This window comes from Polyodon spathula, chromosome 10 (assembly GCF_017654505.1).
Source record: "Polyodon spathula isolate WHYD16114869_AA chromosome 10, ASM1765450v1, whole genome shotgun sequence".
Classification (NCBI taxonomy): Eukaryota; Metazoa; Chordata; class Actinopteri; order Acipenseriformes; family Polyodontidae; genus Polyodon; species Polyodon spathula.
In genome coordinates this window covers 44,117,050-44,138,823 of record NC_054543.1, presented here as the reverse complement: position 1 = coordinate 44,138,823, position 21,774 = coordinate 44,117,050, and the positions used below count along the sequence as shown (strand labels likewise).

Below are 21,774 nucleotides of genomic sequence, written 5' to 3'. Positions count from 1 at the left end.
AGCCAGGGTTCATCAGAGTTTGTTTAGCTATAACCGGTCACACTTCCGTTTAAGGATCTGTTTATACAACATCTATAAAAGGAGTTATTAAACTTTTTTGATTTACAATATGTTTATTACAATAACATATAAATGAAATATATGGTTTCTTATAAATGCCTAAGTTAAGCCAACATGTTCTCAAAACACTGCATGTAACAACTGTCTAATGGCGGTCTTTATAACCAAAGTGTTACCAAATAAGCTTATTCTGCCCCTTTAACCACCTCAAAATTTCTACATTTAATACTTCTGTAGTTTCTTTGAAGTCTCAGAAAGACCAAATCCTGGTCTTACATTCCAGTCACATCGCCAGTTCCAATTCCTCCAACTCATTTACTTTTGACCATTGTAACATAATATTCTAGCTGTCAATGTGCGCACAGCGCAAGACAAATGTGAAAGCCAAGTAACTGAAGTGGAAGAAAGCAGTAAGTGCCTGGGAGTTGGGAGGTCATCAAGATGAGATAGGAGTCTACTGGGGTCTGGGAGGAGGTGAAGCACAGCTGAGATAGGAGTCTACTGGGGTCTGGGAGGAGGTGAAGCACAGCTGAGATAGGAGTCTACTGGGGTCTGGGAGGAGGTGAAGCACAGCTGAGATAGGAGTCTACTGGGGTCTGGGAGGAGGTGAAGCACAGCTGAGATAGGAGTCTACTGGGGTCTGGGAGGAGGTGAAGCACAGCTGAGATAGGAGTCTACTGGGGTCTGGGAGGAGGTGAAGCACAGCTGAGATAGGAGTCTACTGGGGTCTGGGAGGAGGTGAAGCACAGCTGAGATAGGAGTCTACTGGGGTCTGGGTGGAGGTGAAGCACAGCTGAGATAGAACCCTACTGGGGTCTGGGAGGCGGTGAAGCACAGCTGAGATAGGAGTCTACTGGGGTCTGGGAGGAGGTGAAGCACAGCTGAGATAGGAGTCTACTGGGGTCTGGGAGGAGGTGAAGCACAGCTGCAATTGGAATCGGATTAAACTGGAGCCAATAAACAGGTACCGTGCAGGGATCCTGCAGTTACAAGGACAAAGCAGGCCATGGATACAATCAGACACCATTACTGACTCATTACTAGGGATTGGAATTTCAAATAGTTTTCTATTCGAATACACGGGGGCCAACATTTTCGTGTATTCGAATACCCAAAATAAAGAATAAAAGGCAAATACGCATGTGCAGACAGCAGACAGCATACATTGTACTGCGGTCCACAGAGCTAAAAAAAAAACTAATGACATGCTATTTTCCCAGTCATTGCGGTGTACTGCTTGGCATTTAGTGTGTCTTTATATTCAACAAAAAGCTAAATTAGCATTCTAATTTAAATGTTACTAAAGTTAGGCTTCTTTTTAGCACTTGCTATGTTTGTTTATAAATTTAAAAGTTAGCAAAATAATAAGGAGCGACGTGCTGAAGAAGTGAACTGGAAGCCGTTTGGTTTAATCATGGGGCACGGGCACAAGCTGGCACTCTGGACTCTGTGCCAGTCTCCACACTATGAAATCAGTGGCTATGCAGAGCAAACAGAGTACTCATTTAAAATGTATTACATCCCAGTGATACTGTGGTAACATGAGAGCTATGGGTGTCATTTAAATCCATTAATAAAAAAAGTTTTGTTAAATCTAGGGGTTCATTGTTCTCTCTTTGGGGAACCACTGGGAGTTTTAGATTGGGGAGTGGGGTCTAAAAGGAGAAGCTGCATACTGTATTTCAATGTGCAATATACAAATGTCCTTATAGTGTGCTTGTTACACAACAATACGTAACATGAAAAAATATCATTCAGTGCTTCATTTCATGCCATGAAGCTAAACCTACATTTTGAAGGCCATCGACTGGATGTTCAGGTTAGACAGGATTGTGTGCAGACTGTGGCAGTGGAATCAGTGGAATCTGCAGGATATTTGATTGTGACTACAATATGTTTCCTGACGGAAAGAGAAGTTATTGTCTGTTTAAATAATGTTTAAAGACACAGCATTATCCCCAGGGTCAGAATAACTTTCAACTGTGGCAGGCACATTACGATAAAACTACTCAAGTAAGTATTCTGCTTTGCACTGTTGATCAGTAACAGCGTAGCAGTAGTTTCAGTGTAGTCCTACCATGTTAGCCACAAGCAAACAGAGCAAGGCAAGGTCCGTTCATCAGTGGAAGGAACCTACGTGGTCTTGAAAGCTTATATTTTTAAAATGAATATACTGGTAATTGAAAGTCTGACTAACATGGAGTATATGAGTAAATGAACATCTTCCTGAAACACACTGAAGACCGAGGAGTTTACAGCAGTGTAGAACTCCAGTTTACAACCCTACTGTATTTTGTTTAAATAAATTATTTTATTCTAAATAAGAAGTATTTTCAGGCAAACAGCAAAAACCAGGAAAGAGTGAGGTTTACCCTAGCAGATTTCCAACGTGTAACCAAGTCGCAGGCTAGGGAAGAATCTGGGGGGCCAGTAACCAACATGATAAAAAGCAAAACACACCAACAGGACTACTGCCTCTCACCTGAGCAGAGAATGCCTTTGTGCCGGGCACAGGAGAAGTCGTCGCACTCACAGAACGTCCCGTATATCTTCCCAAACTCGCTCTCATAGCAGAGGCACTGATTGCAGCTGCACTCCCCCCTGCCACTGCAGAGCTGCTTCCCCTCGGCCTCCCGGCACATGGTCTGGTACATGCTGTCCTCCCCCTCCTGGCACTCGCACCGGGCTCCCAGGTACCCAGGATCACAGCTGCAGATGCCACACTGGTAGGTGCCGATGCTGCTGCACTTGGTGCTGTTGCTCTCTGTCTCCTTGGTGCATCCGCACGTACACTTGTAGTTGACAGTGACCTCCAAAGTATCCTTAAATCCGACAGGTTTGATGGTGAACTTGTGCCTGGTATCCTCAGCAGGGCAGCCCCTTGCATCCACAGTCACATTGAAAGAGACCTGACAGAAGACAAAGCAACAAAGACTTATTCTAGCAGGAGTTTTCCTTTCAGTTTAATGTACGCAATTAGCATCTAAAAAGCCTAGAATAACTGTTAAATAGCTTTTACTGACAGTGTCTGGGGATCATTTCATTGTGGTCAGGAATTTAGCTGGGCACTTGGAGGAATTGTGTACAGTTTAGATTTTTTTTCATTTTTCTGAAACATACATAGCAGGGTTGCTGGCATGCTGCCTGTTTTTTAAAAGGTTACACTTGTATTTTGTAGAGTCATGGGTTCCCCAATTTTCTAAGACCTTAGACCTCCTAACCAAGAACCCTCACCCAATTAATCCATACGATGTGTAAAGCTACATCCTGTTAGAACAAGCATTGGAAATGAAGATTATTAAAGCGTACAATACAGTCTATATCAAGGTAGTACGGCATTACATAACAGCACCTAATACATTGCACCTAATAATTGTCAGAATCATAACTGTGTTTTGAAACCGTCTCCTGCCACCCCCCCACCCCCAACAAAGAGAATTGCTGTAAAATATCACACCCATCTTCATGTGCTGGCTTGCAAAGGGTTGGGTGTTCCTTTATTCATAAAGAATGTTGCTGGACAAAAGAAATGTTCCACCCATTCAGCTGCATTTATTCAACGCATTAAAAATCTATTAGTGCAGGGCTTGAGCAATAGTGTCCCTTCTGCAATACATATGCTCTGAACTGATCGCCCTTCTCATAGCAGGAGTGAGCGTCACTGGAGTCTGCAGGTTCACAGAGCATTTCAATAATGTACTTCACTGAGTTCTGAAACCTAGAACTGGATTCAGAGCTAAAGTCAATTCCTGTCAAGTTCTGTTAGTGAATTACTGATCATAAAACGATTAGCATTTAAACTTCCATCCCCAGTTGCCAGTGCACGATTGGTCATTAAACATTAGCAAAAACATAAAAGCAATGTATTATGATAATAGAATTATAAATAGTCAAGTGTGGTGGTGGGGGGGGGGGGGGGGGGGGGGGGCAGATCAGGGGGGTGGGGGGGGGGAAAGGTAAACAAAAGATTCTTTTTTCATTTGTATAAATGTATTGAGGTAATGACATCATGAATTTGCTTTGGGGGTTTACATTTTCCCAAGCAAAGCTTCAGAGACTGAATAGTGCTCTCAATCCGAGCAGTTTCTCGTGACATTGGCTGCATTGCTTCTTTGCAGAAAAGTCTGTTAAGACGCGGCTGAAAGAATCTCCCTACACACTTTGCCCTGCTCTCCTCAGCTCCCGTGCAGAGCTACTAAAGCCTGTATGCAGAGAGTTGCATTTTGTGATTTGCAGTAACTGAATCAATATGATAATGCAAACATTTCACACACCCACATACTGCCGCACATAGCTAGGGTTACTTGCAGGCTAAATTCAAGAGATGTACTCCCCCCCTCTCAACTTTAAATAATTAGATTGAAAACTACTGCTATGTCACTCCTATGGTAAAAAAAAACGAGCTTCCTAAATTCAAACTTAGGACAAACACCCACAATAAACGTTTCATTTGTGGTTCTTTTTCTAGTGGCAGCTTATCAAGTATGTTGACAATGGCAGTGTACGTAAAAAAAGAGGCACAAAATGCTGATGATATCAAAACTGCCAAAGATAAGGATGCAATCTGTAGCTTGAAACTATCTTGGAAGCGTGTGCCATTTCAACATTATGCTCTTAACAAGGCCTAAAATTTACTAAGTGTTAGAATTCCACATAGGAAATTGAATCAGGTCCTTGAGAATGGGCACCACAGGGTTAAACAGAACTGAATGATGCTGGACAGCAAAACTGAGACAGGCAGGGGAGAGCCTGTAAGCCTGCTGGCTCTGTGACCAGGCATACACAAAGTTTCCATTTGCTTTTTTTTCTAATTGGAGGATATTGGAGGCTAATGAGAGAGTACCAGTCTTTATGAAATATGTATTTTATGTGGGAAGCGTATGACTTTATCATCATACATCATGTAATTACTTTATTTGCAAAATATAATGTCAGTGCATTCCTGTTTACAAACTCATCAAGTTAAGCTGAACAGCTGTCTGAAAAAGTCAGATCAAACACTATTTTTTTTTGCTACTGCATTAGGAAATCTCACAGCCAATGCAATTTAGATTCAGACTGTGTTAATTAAAGACTTATTCTGAACACAGAAGTGGGCCGTTGTGCTGGTCTGTGTGACACCGAGGTTTTGGCCAAATCCTTTATCTTTATCTTTCCATACCGGGGAGGCTGACACATAGGGGGCATGTGATTTATTTTCTGTTTGGGAACCAGCTCTCCTCCACTGGAACAGAAGGGTTCAGCTATGTGCTCCTCCACTGGCACAGAAGGGTTCAGCTATTCAAGCATCCACAACACATCCAGCCCAGCTCCTAATGAAAGCACCAGTGTTACTGTACAGCTGGACAGCAGTGCACTCAGGGAGATATGCCCAAGGTCAAGCCCATATTGGATGGCTGTATATGAACCTCTGCCTCCATCCAATGATTTTGTTCAGTTGCACACGTTCAACCGATTTCTATTGATGACTGTGCACAAAACGAGAGACTGTCCTTAAGACAATTTCTATATGTTGCTTAACCTGGTTACAGGTCTGTTAAATACAAATGGCATGCGCAAAAGTGTATCTTCATTAAATGCAGTTCTAGTGATACGCACAGAACAAGCACAGTCGTCATAGTTCTATTGAAGTTTTTATATGTGATGTTATTAACCAGCTAAAAACAGCAGTCAACTCATAAGGGTGCTAACATTCAGCAAAATCTAAAAACTAACAATAACCATGGCTGGAGTTTGTTTTGGCAAAGACTAAAAGCTGTTCCTATTGTATCACTGAAGACATGGGATTTAAAGGCTACAGTAGATGGTGATGAGACAAAGTCCCTGTTGTGATGGCAGACAATAAGATAATTAATGTTGAAAGTACAGCCAGGTAATAAAATAAAATTTCCACTTGTCAGCCACAATGCACAAATCTACCCTTGGCAGGATGCACAGACGACAAACTCAGACCACCGTTTATTCTATCAAAAGCCCAGACCTCAGTTTTTCTGCTTTCAGAACTATAAATTCCTTCAGCTATAAATATTTATGGGCACAGCATCCCATTTGACAGATATTTCTAAACAAATCTACTGTCCCTATTCTCACTCAAACTGCTGGCCACAGAAACCTCTTTCCTGACATGCAGTCCCTGAATTCTGCACATCACCATATTTCCTTGGAGATATTTGTAACCAAGTGGCAAAATAAAAGCGATCCTCCTGAACTGTACTTGTCTGATCAGTCTTTCCACTTCTAAACACAGCATTGATTACAGCACACAGGAAAACACTGCATTTAACAAACACGCTCAGCCGGGGAGAAAGCTGATATTTGCAAAGCTTTTTGAAGGAGTTGCCAACACACTGCTTAAATTCAACGCGACTACTCCAAGGAGGCAGGGCCTGGATGACTGCAGTACAATTAGAAAGGGCGACATTTTCTGACAGTTTCAATGCTGCTTTTCCCCCCACTTAAAGAAATTATATTAATCTCGAAAAAGTTACAATAAACAGCTTCTACAGTACAAACCCAAACCAGTAAAACTTACAGTGTCCCCGATTTTGAGGTCCCCGCACTTCCTGAGCCCTGGGCGTGGCCGGCCATCCTGACAGATGGCTGTGAAGGACAGGTTAATGTCTTCCGGGTGATCCCAGACCGTCAACTCCACTTTAGAACGGATACTCTGGAAATGCACAGGAACACAAAGGGTTAATAACAGGACCTACAAGGATGGGTTTACCGCACAAAGAGCATTCCTTACACAAACAAGTGACAATAAAAAAAACTAAAAACACCACCTATTACTCAAATCCCCCAATGTATTTCTAATGCAGGCCAAGCTTAAGACATGTTTAAGCCATGCTTATTCTATTATTTACAAATGTTGCTACAAATACTTCAAAGCATGAGTTTGAGATCACAGTACTCATATTGTCTGCTTTTACTGCCACAGTATACGAGGGTGCCAATACCACATGGCACTGACTGTATGAATCGACCCTTCTGTTTCAATACTTTCTGTTCAATCTGAGGTGCCGAGTCAAACAGTACCCCGGTTTGAGTGTAACGAGCACATGCAGTGCTGGAAGGGTGCATTTCCACTGGGACTTTCACAAGGTTCACATCTCATGCAATGCAGGCTAGCACCTGAGCTGCAGGTTAGATCAACAGCAAAGATCCATCAGCAAAACTGAGTCCTGCAGAAATATCTGGTACTGCAAAGCAGCACATTAAAATCAGGGTGCAGGATAAGCACCAGGCAATGTTATTTCTTACTTGACCAACTAACTAAAGCAGCCTCCCTCCCCCCTTAGACATCAACAACAACAACAACCAGCAAAACAAACATTCTTGCCAAATATGTCAATTTTAAAGTGCATCAGTATAAAACACAGGAGCCACATATCAAAATGGTGATGGCTCAGTACAGTTTGTGCCATTTAGCCCACAAAGCTTTCAGTCTTTAAATAATAAGTGGAAACCCACAAGGTCTGGTAAACACTGTGACCCAGACAGGCTGTCCTTCATGAGGGTACATCACCAACTTTGTGCAGCTCCTGCTTTAGACTGTAAGACTGCAAGGCAGCACGTGTTTAACAAGAGCAGTCTGCTAGCCAGGCATGGGATGGCAGCTTGAGTAATTGACTGGGATTCACGATCTGCAGCTTCTATTCTCTCCAATAACCATGTCATGTCGTACTCCTCTGTGACAGGCCAGCCCTTTCAATGGCAGGAGAGAGAGGAAAGTTAAATCAAATATACTACTGTATATATAGAAGGCTAGTGAAACGGACCTCACTAATTGCTTAATACAGTTGTATATTTGTGTTACAAGTGGACATTTTGTGGAAATTAATTATATCCTGTGGTTACTTAGTAAAGCCTGGTCATGCAGAATTTGGCAGGCTGCACAAAACGTGACAATAAGCAGGTTTGTTTGCTGATTTATTTAACCTATGGTGCATGGCGAGTGGCTTTTGAAAGATTGTCATAATAAACAGGGTATGATATTAAGTGAGGTGATATAAATACAAGTTAATCTGTATTACCAAGTTAGTAAAAAGCAAGACCACTTATACTTGCCTTAGTAAAGTGACACCAAGATGCTTAAAGACACAGGGGTATCTTAATCCAAAGCAGTGCTTTAGCTCTAAATGAGCCATCCTGGTGAGTTATTAAACCTGTTAGCAGCATCACCAAATATAATAAGAAATCCATTCGTAACACATGTAAATCGGCTCTTAACTCCAAAGTTTATATTCCATGGTCAGGTTTGATAAACAGACTTACATTATAGGCATTGATGATCAGCTGGATAATGTTCTTGGAGTCCTGGTCAAGAATTTCCACAGTTGTCCCTGGTATCAGTGCAGTAAAGTTCTTTTCAAAGGGGGAACAAAATCAAACAAAACCAATAAAGGTCATTATTCCGCGCACGTCTCCTATATTCGCAGGGCTGAAAAAATGCATGGGCCAAAAACCAACCAACACAAAAACACAAAAATGTGTACCAGCGGTACCAATACGCTGGTTTGTTTTCATACCGAATGCCTTACAGTAACCTCTCACTGGCCGACACCCCCAAGCCGCTCAGGGTCTTACCTTGTAAATCACATAGAGCCTTTTTGTCACAGCGAAGATGAGATAGATGTTGTTTTCTGCCAGTTTTTCCCCCAGGAGTGCAAGTGATGGATAATCCTGCAGAGGGAAAAATAAATAACAAATACACCCATCCTTCCCATTGCAGCTCAGGGACATTGCTTTTCCAAGGTAATTAGGAAGGGGAGTCGTTGCTCTACTCCGTGATTACAGTATCTGCCTTTCCCTTGTGCATTCAGTTCCTCCTGGAAAGTAAAAACCCTGTTACTGGAACTTCTGGAACTCATCTTATGACTCTTAGGAAGGGCATCAATGTTTCCATCCACAAGAAGTTTAGCCTAAACAGCCACAGAATACATTGGGGCTCCCTTGCAGCCATTTTTCTAATCCACATTCAACAGGCCTTGTTCACCTAATATATGGGAAAAACCTGCAATAGCATCTCCCGCTTCAGCTAACACAGAGCAGCAGCAAAGCCAAGCCACAGTCCCTCACCATCTTTGCGGAGCCGCTGTACTCGTTCTTCTCGTTCAGGTGACACTGCCCGTCGTGCGGCTGGACCACTCCGCCCAGCCTGCCGTCCAGCGCGAGGTGTGGAACGTCATCCGTGGTGAAGACCAGCAAGTGGAACGCCTCCTTCCTCCAGCCAATCTCATCCTGCAGGGGTCAAATAGGGTCACGTTCAAGGAAGTTGGAGCCAAGCCTTGGACTCTGGATCTGGAAAAGCTACCATCACTCATTGTACTAATGGCCACCTGAAAACTCTACTCTTGGTGGGAGATAACTAGTTTTGTATTTAACAACATTCACGCTACACACAGTATGTGTGTCTGTCCTTCTAGTTCACAAACTTGTCCCAACACTTTGTTTGTTTCTACCTTCAGTTAACAGTAAGTTGTTCCTGCAATTAACTTTGTAGGCATTTAAACTAAATGTTTATTAGGTGGCAACCATGCTAGAAATTAAATGGTTAACACAGGCATGCTGGAAATTGACTTTGAAGATCTGAAAGACAAGGCGCAATAAACAAACAATCTCTTGCTAAATGGTCTTCTAATAATTAAGCTCACCGTGACTCTCGGAGCTTGAGAAGCGCTGCGTTTAAGTAATATGAGCTGCCTACAGTAACTAATCCTCTGAAGCCCCAGGTGAGCTATCTAACAGCTTGCTTCCACCATAAATCAATGGGAAACATATAAAAATGGATCTTGTTCACAAACAAGACCATATGGTGCACTACAAATAGCCATGTCACAGTGTGCTGAAAAACAGGCACAGGACCGGAGCTGTAACAGTTTACAGACACCAGCTGAATCATCACAAACATTTCTTCCAAAAGCATGTTTTTCTTTTACAGCATCCAGTGATTGCGCATACTGCAGGAAGTCTCAGCTGCACCAAATTATTTTAATTATTAATACACGAAACGTTTACTGACTTGGTTATAATGCACTTTAAAAATGTGTTATTCAGAAGATATACAGAGAGAAGGTAGTGCGTACTTCACTAGCCAGACCACTTGATTGCTGGCAGATTCTGTATTTACAATTTTATTACAATTGGATAAGTGGTTCTCTAAATAAAAGCAAGTGTGACATAAGTACATCTTTAAAGACTGAAGGGCATCTCCTTATATTCCCACACTCTGACTCCAATAAGTTACATTCATAAGAATGTCTTAGCACATAAAAAAAAAAAGAAAGAATTAGAAGAGGGTTTTGTTCACGTACGTATAGCGACAGAGACGCTGGGTACTTAATGCGCACCATTATTTGTTATTTTGCATCGACTCTTTGTGTCCGTCGTCAAACTCAGCACTATTTCAATCAAAATCAACAGCAGACTGTTAGAACTTCAAAGTGCACTGGCACAAACCAGAACCAGAGTGTTTTATGGAGTGCTATTTTACAAATTGATGAGAAAGCAGCAAAAGGAAAGCAAGATTTGACTAAGACAGCACAGAGTGAATGAACAAGATAGTGCTTCACATAAACAGCAGTCCATAGTGCTGGTTTTGCCGTTTCATCACGCAGCCCAGTGCCTGCCTGAATTATAGGCAACACCCGATGAGATTCAAATATCTTTCCGCTCAAGGTCAAGATCAAGAACTGAACCAAACCAGAACCCTCACTGAGTTTTGGACCAGGTTGGATGTGGTACTATGCCAGAAGCATATGGTCATTACAGGTCACACCCGCTAATGGAAGATTTAAGCAGTGGCTTTTAATAGTATATTTCTGACTATAAAATTAATCAGCCACGAAGCGAAAAAATATTATCTGCAATGCAAAGACAGCATTTTGGTTGTTATTATGAATGGCACTGGTGAAAAAAAAAGAGTAGCTTTTCAGCTTGCATCTGTATGTGTCACTGTCTGTGTGTGTGTGTGTCACTGCATGAAGCTGGAACTGGAAGTTTCAAATATATATATAAAAAAGTGTAATTTGACACATGCCTAATACTTCTACTTGAGGTACTTTTAGGATGAAGAGCAATAGTCCTCAGGGTTTGCAGCAATTAAACAGTTGGAAGTGCTGTTATCTTAAATGGTTCTGTTGAAATCCGCAGCTCAATTAAAAAAAAAAAACGCCATGTAATTTGTGAAAACATCCTGACATGCGACAGAGGCGCTCAACAAACACATTTCAGAAAAGGGTCCTATAATTAGTTGCTTTTGGTGAACGTTTTAATGGACACCTTTGCAGTTCTAAATATATCTATTTTCTCTAACGATCACCTATTGTACAAAAACACTACACATCAGTCACTGTGGCACGGCATAGTAGTGCTCCAATGTGGCTGGATAAATCATGCCAGAGACGGCTAGTTTGAGTTGCAAATAAACAAAGACAGGGATTAGAGTGGTTACCTTGGTGCGGCAGTGCTTACCTTAGACTAACAAAAATATGTTAAGTCTAAAAAGTTGGACTAGACATTTTACTTGCCATTTGCAATAATTTATATATACACACATACATACATATACATACATACATACATACACACACACACACACAGTGCTATAGAATGTCTACATCCCCTTGAACTTTTTTCACATTTTGTTGTGTCAGTCCACTTATCTACACACCATACTCCACACTTTTATGGGGAAAAAAGTTTTTATTGAGAAAAAAATTATATATTAAAAATACATAACTGAAAGATCATAATTGAATAAGTCTCCACCCCCCTGAGTTAATACTTGGTGGAAGCACCTTTGGCAGCAATTACAGCTGTGAGTCTGTTGGGATAGGTCTCTACCAACTTTGCACACCTAGATTTGGCAATATTTGACCATTCTTCTTTACAAAACTGTTCAAGCTCTGTCAAGTTCCTTGGGGAGCGTTGATGGACGGCAATCTTCAAGTCATGCCACAAATTTTAGATTGATTTAGGTCGGGGCTCTGACTGGGCCACTCTAGGACATTTACCTATTTGTTCCTTAGCCACTCCAGTGTAGCTTTGGCTGTGTGCTTTGGGTCGTTGTCATGCTTCTATCCCAGTTTCAGCTTCCTTGTAGAGGGCAGCACGTTTTCCTCAAGGACTTCTTTGTACTTTGCTTCATTCATTTTCCCTTCTATCCTGACAAGTGCCCCAGTCCCTGCCAATGAGAAACATCCCCATAACATGATGCTGCCACCTCCATGCTTCACAGTAGGGGTGGTGTACTTTGGGTGATGCGCTGTGCTGGGTTTGCGTCAAACATAACGCTTTACATTTAGGCCAAAAAGTTCCATTTTAGATTTCGTCAGACCACAAAACTTTTTGCCACATGGCTATAGAATCTCCTGAGTGTCTTTTTGCATACTTCAAACAAGGTGGGCTTGAGTAATGGCTTCCTTCTTGCCACCCTACCATACAGGCCAGATTTGTGGAGTGCTTGGGATATTGTTGTCACATGCACACTTTGACCAGTCTATAAAAGCCTATAGCTCTTGCAAAGTTGCCACTGGCCTCTTGGTAGCCTCTTTGATTGGCCTCCTTCTTGCTCGGTCATCCAGTTTGGAGGGATGGCCTGATCTGCGCAGGGTCTTGATGGTGCCATACACCTTCTATTTCTTAATAATCGTCTTGACCGTGCTCCAAGGGATATTCAAGGCCTTTGATATTTTTTATACCCATCCCCTGATCTGTGCCTTTCAACAATTTTGTCCCGGAGTTCTTCTGAAAGCGCCTTGGTGCTCATGGTTGAGTCTTTGCTTTGAAATGCACTACCCAGCAGAGGGAACCTACAGGAACTGCTAAATTTAACTTGAAATCATGTGAATCACTACAATTTTACACAGGTGGAGACCACTTAACTTGGTGTGTGATTTTGAAGGCGATTGGTTACACCTGAGCTAATTTAGGATTGCTATTACAAGGGGGATGGACACTTATCCAACCAGGCTATTTCAGTTTTTATTTTTAATGAATTTTCTACAGATTCCTAGAATATTTTTTCACTTGGAAGTTGTGGAGAAGGATGTGTAGATAAATGAAAAAAACAATTCCAGGCTATACGGCAATAAAAGGTGAACATTTTGAAAGGGGGTGTACTGTATATATGTATATAAGAGCACATTTTACAAAAGAAAGTATAATACATATATATGAACATACATTCAAACCATAGTAAATATTTCTCAAGCTGCATTGCATGGGTGTGCTAGAATGGCTAGGCGGTGCAATAGACTGCCTCACCTTGCACACTGCGGCCTGCAGGATGGCGTCGAACCCCCCCTCTGGCGCATCCCTGTTCCGAGACACCAGCTGCTTCTGCACTTCCTCGTTGAACCGGTCCACTTTGTCAGTCAGGGAGAGGAGGTGGCGGAACCCAAAAGAAGGGACGCAGTTGGGGAACAGCTTGTATCTGCAGGAGACAAAAAAAAAAAAAAGCATACATAAAAGCTGCAGGTCAGTGCGTTTTCACTTCAGTATTAACTGAAGTCCTGGCATGGAAGTTTGGAACGCGAGAAGACGTGTTCACTGTGATGTTTGCCCACAGATTTTTATATGTATTGACAATGTTCATGCTTTCAAGCATAAGCGCGAGGGCATAACCTACTTATGCAACGAGGCATGACAGGGGGTGGGTTACTGTGAGATACTCACACCAGACGGCAGTGACATTCAGGGTCATTGTTAATTACACTCAAATTCCATGCCAGCTAAACTGTTCGTTCAGATTATGATATAATTAAAAGGACTAGGTTGGGGAAAAAAGATTAGACTTGAAAAAATGAGGACTTGGCCATGATGGTCAAAATACAATTGCTGAGTATGCTTCATCAACAAACAATCAGATATTAAAATGTCATTAATATCCTCTGCAGTGGTCTAGCTGTAGCTGTCACTGCAGTCAATGATCAGTCAGGGACAGACCACTGACAGACATTAATGCAAATCAATTGTTTCTAACAGAAATGGGTGCTGATAACACAGAGCAATGAAAAAGTAATATATTGAAAACTCTAGGAGGAAAACAATAACTAGAAGTTGCTAGCAGCTTTACAGCTTCCAAGGAGTTCTTGTGAAATGTAAGCAATTTGATTGGTTGTCATTCACTCAGTTGTAGACGTTTCAAGAGTTTTTGTTCATTTTATGTGCAATATATGCAACTAGGGCAATGCTGAAATTTGATTGGCCCATGGCAGCCATGTCTTTTACTATAGCAACTTCATTTGGGCAAACTTGAAAGAAAACCATTCTTGGATCATGTATGCCAAGTTTTGCTTCGATCAGATTAGCAGTTTTGGAGAAGACAACATTTTTGTGTTAATTAGGTTATCCAACATGGCCGCCATACCACTGAACCAATCAGCTTCATTTCGAGCACCGTGCATCTTGGACAATCCCTAACCGTGTAGACCAAGTTTCAGAACTCTGCAATAAGTGGGTTCCGTCAAGATGTTTGTAAATTGTCAAAAATGTGTCTTAAAATCCAATATGGTTGCCAAACCATGTGACCAATCGCGTTCTTTCCGCTGTGGACATTAGTTCCATGGAATGGTTTTCATTTCATGCAAATTTTAAGGTTTTGTTGGCGGAAAGAAAAATAATAATAATAATCTTAACACAAGAATAGGCTTCTCAACCATGGGCTCTGCTGCCTAATAAATAACATTTATTTATACAATGAAGAGTTAAATGTTTGTGAGTTTCATTCCGATGAACTAAAATGGTGAATTGCACATGCAGCACATTTCCACAAATGGAATACTGGAATCCAGCAGAACAAATTCTGGACATATTATGAATGCAACTTCTTTTGTAAAAATATCATTTCATGAGGACGTATTAATAGGGGACAACTTTTGGCACTTGCAAATCTTGATTTAACACTCTCCCCTAAGCACATAAACTGCTGATGCATCAATAAACATGTGACAGAAGCCTGCAGAAGTACTAGCCCACATTACTATCTGCACCAAGCTGGGTCATCCCTTGACTCTTGCTTAATACTTCTGCTTGGACCAACTCTATATTGTGCTACTTTTAGGATGAGGAGCAACAGTCCTTAGTGTCAGCAACAATGAAACAGTCAGGAATGCTGAAGGCTAATTTATTAGAGAGCCCTGAGCAGGATGAACATAGCAGTGTTTATAATAATTATCAGCTTCAACCTGATACTTTACTGAGTTTACAAGTTTGTGACGGCAAAGTAGCTGACCCGAATCCTTCAAATAAATGGATGACCTTTGTCAAGTCTGAAAACTAAAGCAGGGCAACCTGTTCTACATCTCCAGCAGCCCAGAATGATGATGAGCTCACTGTTCCAATGATGAGACTCCTTTCTCTCTACACGCAGGTCCATCCGGGTCTTAGTGAGACCAGATAGTCCCATAAAGCATTCTAAAAGCAGGCTGCACCACGAGGACTCGAAAGCAACGGTGCCAAACACTGATGCTGTCTCCCTCCACCGAACTGGAGCATGCTTACACAAAATCTCCCCTTTAAAAATCAATTCCCAATTCAAATTCCTTCAAAAGAAAAGGAATTGGAACTGATATTTGAGAGAGAGAAATATTGCTGTGATTGTGCAATTGCTTTCATTTGGAGCCAATTTAATTGACTAACAGTGACTTCAATTTAAGTAATTTGTTGCCACTGTGAGCTCGTTTTAACAGAATATGGCTAACTGCAACTTTGATCAATGATGTGTTGGAATTGATTAAAAGGGAATTGTAATTGAAAAACAGGAACGGCCCCAGCCTGCTCACTCACCCGTTGCAGGGGTTGTTCTGATACTTTGCCGCTGTGTAGGAGAACGGTGATATATTTTTGTCCACGAACGAGCCAAAGCCCAGACGGAAATTGCTGGTGAGTTTTTTCATTTCTTCCGCCAGTTTGGTGCCCAAGTTGCGGATAGTGTCCAGGTCGTCCTTCATGGAGAGGGAAAGGTCCATCAGGTAGTAGAGATCCACGGGATAGTCCTCCACCTGCCGCACCTGCACCCCAAAAGAGGTCTGGTCACCTACCGCAAAGGGAACAAAGAGGAACTCCTATTACAGGTCTCAAAGTGGCAAGCACGTGGTTTCCAGCGTCAGTTCTACCAGTTCATAGCCGTTCCTCCAGCCCCTATGATTTAGCTGTTCATGCACAATGAATATGTTCATGTCTATAATGGCATTTCCAACCCAATTCCACATGACACACAGTTATGGAAAATTATCCCACATCATGTGCATTTATATTACTGCATGTGACACCATGTGTGCAGGCTCAAAGTCTTTCCATATTCGCAATCTTACAGACCTCAAGAGGGGTATGGCACGGTTACTTTGAATAAAGGATATTGAACATTGCAGTACAGCTGGTCTCTCAGACAGTACCCACCAGTTCAGTGCAAGTAGGATGACTACTGATTGTTTTTAGCAGTAGCACAGCTGTTTTTTATATGAAGAGTTTAACAAATTGACTGTATCCAAGCAGGCACTTTCACAATGTCACACCAGATGAATATAAAGACCTGTTCCTACTGAGCCCACACTCTCTGACAGTACATCCTTTTCTTTTTTGGAAGAGGATCAGTTCTCAGTTGAGACTATGTACCCCTGTCCCTTTGGAAGCTATGACACTAAACTAAACATATCGTACTATACCTACCTGCACTGCGTATTTCTTTCCATCGTAAAGCACAGATTAAAACTACTATTCCACATCCCCATGAACACCTTACCGGGTCTCAGGCTGAGAGCAATCTTCTGAGGCATTATCTGAATAACATCGTACTGGGTGGGAGCGGAGCCCTTAGAACTTAAAGGCTTATTCCTGAGCACCGCCATGCTGCTGCCAGGACTGTGGATAAAGTGCTTCTCACAGCCCCTCTTCAACAGGCTTTCCCTGTAGTCGCATCTTGAAGTGATTGTCCTGCTACTGCCGAATTCCTAGGAATGGAAGAAGAAAAGGGAGCCGCTTTCACACTTCTGAATATTCACTGGACTCTGTGATCTGCAACTCTTCAGTGTAAACAAGACTGCTGTCTCACTGAGCTCCCCTGACTGCATGAATGAATGAATAGAGAAATAAATATGCAACAAAAAAAGTGGGGAAATAGTAAAGAACATGAAAGTAATGACCCAATTTACTCTCCATCTCCTCTTTATATTTGCAGTAAGCACTCATTTTATTACAGGGTTTATTTTTTTCTTTTATGGTATGATTATATGCTAGAAAAATAAACATAACTAGATTTTTCCAGCATGGAATCATACTATACACTTTGGTTTCATTTTTTTTTTTTAATTCTTTCTAACGCCTTTAAAAGGAAATGTTAGCTACTTGGGGTTTGTAGACAAGAGACAGGAATATTTTATTTGACTGCATTGCTAAAAATAACAAGCTGTTCTTTAAGGGCTGTTTGACAAAACAAATGTGGTCCAAGCACTTGATCTGAGAGCAGGGAGGATGTGATAGATCTGCTACAAGTCACTACAGATCATGATATCAAGCAGGGATGATAATAAGATGTTTGCATTGAGCTTGATTAGCCACAGTGCATATAGGTACCAAGCTCAGGTTTATTGGAGTAAAAGCAGTAATGGATCAGACTGCTATGCAAAGTCTTATTCCCATCCCTGAAGTTAATAGTTTGATGTCAGTTATAAAATAAACTAAACCTTCCATAGAGAAAAAGATAAGAACCGTGCAGAAGGTTGCTTTGCTAGGTAAGACCATGTATGTATATATGTATGTATGTAAGTATTGTAAAGGATAGGGGAAGGGTCAGGCAGAATATCTGGCCCTAAAATGTTTAATTGTTAATTACCACCTTCCCCTTGCTGTTATTGCAAATTAGAGCCAGATGCAGAGTATTTAAGGAGAGCAGTTAGTCTCTTCTGGGCTGCTGTGTGTATTATCAGTCCTATCAATGAAAACGGTACCATCTACAGAACTGTTAAACAGCTTAGCTGTCTGATTTATTACAGTAGGTTCCTGACAAATGTTTAGTTAGTGCTCTGAAGGAACTAGGCGTTTTTTGTTTTATTTATTTTTGTCATTGTTATTAAACCCAAAAGTTGTGTGTGTGTTGGTTTTTGTGCTGAAAAGAACCTGAATGAGTGTTGCTTGGTTACACACACACATATATATATAATATATATATATATATATATATATATATATATATATATATATATATATATATAAAATCACCTGGATTACTTTACTTGTTTTAATGTCAAAAAACACTAAAGTCAGAAAACAGAAGCAGGGTCATACCTCTTGGGCACACCAGGCACAGACTGGGTGGATGAGAAGACATTCTTCACAGGATGTAGCACTGCCACTCATGCAAATACTAAGACCTTTCAGAGGAAGCAGAGGGGTGTGTAACTTGTAATACATTAGAAAACTCAAACCAAGTTTACAACACCGAGGTTGGTTTTTTTTTCGTATAACTATATAATCTTTTGACTAAACCTTTTTTTACAACCTTATAGGCTAAACAGACTACTCCTATAGATTATACAAACTGGCACATTCATTGGTGACTGGTAAGACTTGCACGGTATTAATACTTATCATGTCAATTACAAAAAACACCAAAAAACGGTTCAATGGCTGGTTTCACAGACCCGGATAAGCTGGACGACCTCATGCTAATTTAGGTAAGGTAGTGCTCAGTTAGTGTAGGGTTTGTGAAACCAGCCTCAGATACAAACATTCAATCACGCGTTGGGATTGACGTAGCCGGCTCCCTGCTTGTTTTTGCTGATCCAGCACTTGGGAAGCAGTTACAGAACCATTGTTGTGGCCCTTGTCGTATAGACACCATTCTGTCAGCTGAATAACATTGTAGGTAACCGAAATAAGACATTCTAAAAGTCTATTATGTTTCAAACTAAGACCACTGCGTTCAAACTTCAGTTTAACTTAACGAACTGCAAGAAAAATTTTGCATATACAAATTAAAAGTTGCTTCCCCCCCCCAGCGCCGTTCTTACCTTTACCATTCTGAATGAATAATTCCAAAACCAAACAGGTAACTAAGACAGCATGAGATAAACATTTCCTTTCCAACATGATTGCTTCTGCAGTTTCTTCGATCAAAGTTAAGGCTGGCGCTCAGAGATGCCTGGGATGCGGTGGGTATACTTGATTACTTGTCTTTCTCTGGTACTGCGTTGAACGCAAACACTGGCTGTATTAAATCCTCATTCCTGTGTGCAGCTGGCGAGTTTTCGGCTAGGGTTTTGAAACAAATTCCCTCTCGCCCGTTTCTTCTCCGTCAAAGTATCCAGTGGAACTCATCATAGTGACAACAACGCTAGAAAACAAATATATAACACGCTGGGTCAACCATATTCAATAACCCAAAGCAAGCGCAGCCAGCAACGAGTTTTCTTGTTGGAGTAATCCCTTTACTTTTAAACACACTGGCATTGCAAGTGCTATATTCCCAGTTTACTCACTCGTCCTCTCAACCGCTCACCAAAGTTTTCTCGGACAAGCGCACAGTAAGAATTCGTAATCTCCGCCCATTTTGCTGGAGGGGGAGGGGAGGTGGATGGCTGTACTATAATGCCAGTTCAGAGAGAATCATCACATTTAAAACGTGTGCCCTGAAGTTGTCTAATACAGCTGTACAAAAAAAAAAAAAAAAATGATACACCTTTTTACCAGCAGCATTAGAAAAAACATGGTAATAATTTGGATTGCTTGTAATTGTTTGTGTTGATTTGATATAGTATAAACAGGTTTTTATTTAATTGTTATTTATTTATTTTTAGCATTTTTACAGAACTTGGAATCACCCTGGATTGCATCACATCTGTGGTTATCCCAGCCGGTTGATGTAGCTAAATATACGGGTGGATAAAGGTAGGGCCAGAAAGTGGTACATCGTCAGAATGTGGTACGTGAATCCGTTTAACGCCAGAAAATGGTGTGCTGTCAGTGCTGTGATTGACTACTGCACAAATCACTACGAACAAGACAAACTGCAGTTCACCCACAACATCGTATACATTTACAACTTTAGATAACCCAATTTGTAACTCATCAGTTAAAGACACATACATTTGCTGAATTGTGAAAAAAAAAATATATTAAAAATAACTTTAAGGTCCAAACTCAGTACATCCTACCCCCTTCAGATGGGCGGTTCCTTGTTTTCTGAGCTAAAATCATGCATTCCCGGGTAAAGCACTACACCATGTACCTCTTTTTAACACGTACCACAAAATAACCCTTTAATCATGTGCTAGACTCTATCTCGTTGTATACATCTGATATATCAACATAGACCCTTATAGGTTATTTATATGTGTGTGGATACTTAAGACTAGTTGAAGAAAAAGCAAAAGAAAATCTGTTACCACATACCAGACTTAAATATGGTCTTTTATCAATTTTACTAACACAGTTTATCATGCTATGGTATAGTTTTGCAAATTTCCAAAAGATTTTAGCAACCACGCCTTGCATTTGCACTCATCTTCAACCACAACTGTATTGTATTAATTATATTGATAAGTACTCATTTAGTTTAAACAAATCATCCTACATGTAGTGTACAGTGACTCTGAGCGAAGCCATTGAAATCTACATCATCCTACATGCAGTGTACTGTGACTCTGAGTAAAGCTATTGAAATCAGTGTATTCAGGACTAAGTTCTATCAATATAGAGAGTGTAGTACAGGGGTCTCCAGCCATGGTCCTGGAGAGCTACTGTGTCTTCAGTACCTATTCCAATGTACCATTACTTTTTTGTCTGAAAAACTTGAGTTTATGTGCCATCTAGTGGACATATACTGATGGTTTCACAGCCCCTGGGTAGCAGGGATCTTGGACTGGCTTGTCACCTTGGGTAAGGTATGCCACGGTTAATACCAATCGGAGCCTGTGATACCAGTTGACTGAAAGTCCCCCGCCTCCAGAGCCCGCTCCTTCTCCACCCTCTGCTCCCCCGCCTCCAGAGCCCGCTCCCTCCAGAGCCCGCTCCTTCTCCACCCTCTGCTCCCCCGCCTCCAGAGCCCGCTCCTTCTCCACCCTCTGCTCCCCCGCCTCCAGAGCCCGCTCCTTCTCCACCCTCTGCTCCCCCGCCTCCAGAGCCCGCTCCTTCTCCACCCTCTGCTCCCCCGCCTCCAGAGCCCGCTCCTTCTCCACCCTCTGCTCCCCCGCCTCCAGAGCCCGCTCCTTCTCCACCCTCTGCTCCCCCGCCTCCAGAGCCCGCTCCTTCTCCACCCTCTGCTCCCCCGCCTCCAGAGCCCGCTCCTTCTCCACCCTCTGCTCCCCCACCTCCAGAGCCCGCTCCTTCTCCACCCTCTGCTCCTCCGCCTCTAGAGTTTTATTATATTACAAAACCTATGCCAGGGATACATTTGCACTTACCTGTGTCAAGTACGCCAAGGACTTTGAACTGCTGTGTTAATGTGCTATTAACATTCTTGTTAGTTACAGATGAGTCTGTTGAAAATACATTTACAAAGTCATCAGTCACAGCTATACTCTGTCAAACACTGAGCATATTTCTTGCATTATTGTCTTTGTAAATATCAGGGGGCTGCTGCAGTGCCAATGTAACAAGCAGCTGTCAGACTCACTCACTGCACATACTGTAAACAGGACCCCTGGTAACTTATCCTATAGTCACATATTTTCAATACATACAAGAGATTATATTTGTAACTAAAGTAGAAGCATA

The 21,774-nt window shown here is 41.6% G+C and overlaps 1 protein-coding gene across 1 annotated transcript in view; it reads right to left on the bottom strand.

Annotated features, from left to right (window-relative positions):
- The window catches only part of LOC121322383 (integrin beta-5-like), a 41,210-nt gene extending 21,649 nt beyond the window's left edge, over positions 1-19,561 (bottom strand). The window contains exons 1-10 of the mRNA XM_041262248.1: positions 19,071-19,561; positions 18,346-18,431; positions 16,805-17,012; positions 15,850-16,099; positions 13,327-13,495; positions 9,139-9,300; positions 8,647-8,742; positions 8,335-8,424; positions 6,593-6,727; positions 2,543-2,969 (exon numbers count right to left, since the gene is read on the bottom strand). Of these exons, the coding sequence (XP_041118182.1) occupies positions 2,543-2,969; positions 6,593-6,727; positions 8,335-8,424; positions 8,647-8,742; positions 9,139-9,300; positions 13,327-13,495; positions 15,850-16,099; positions 16,805-17,012; positions 18,346-18,431; positions 19,071-19,149 (1,702 nt within the window). The 5' untranslated portion in view covers positions 19,150-19,561. The remainder of the gene's footprint in view (positions 1-2,542; positions 2,970-6,592; positions 6,728-8,334; positions 8,425-8,646; positions 8,743-9,138; positions 9,301-13,326; positions 13,496-15,849; positions 16,100-16,804; positions 17,013-18,345; positions 18,432-19,070) is intronic.
- Positions 19,562-21,774: the final 2,213 nt, after the last annotated feature.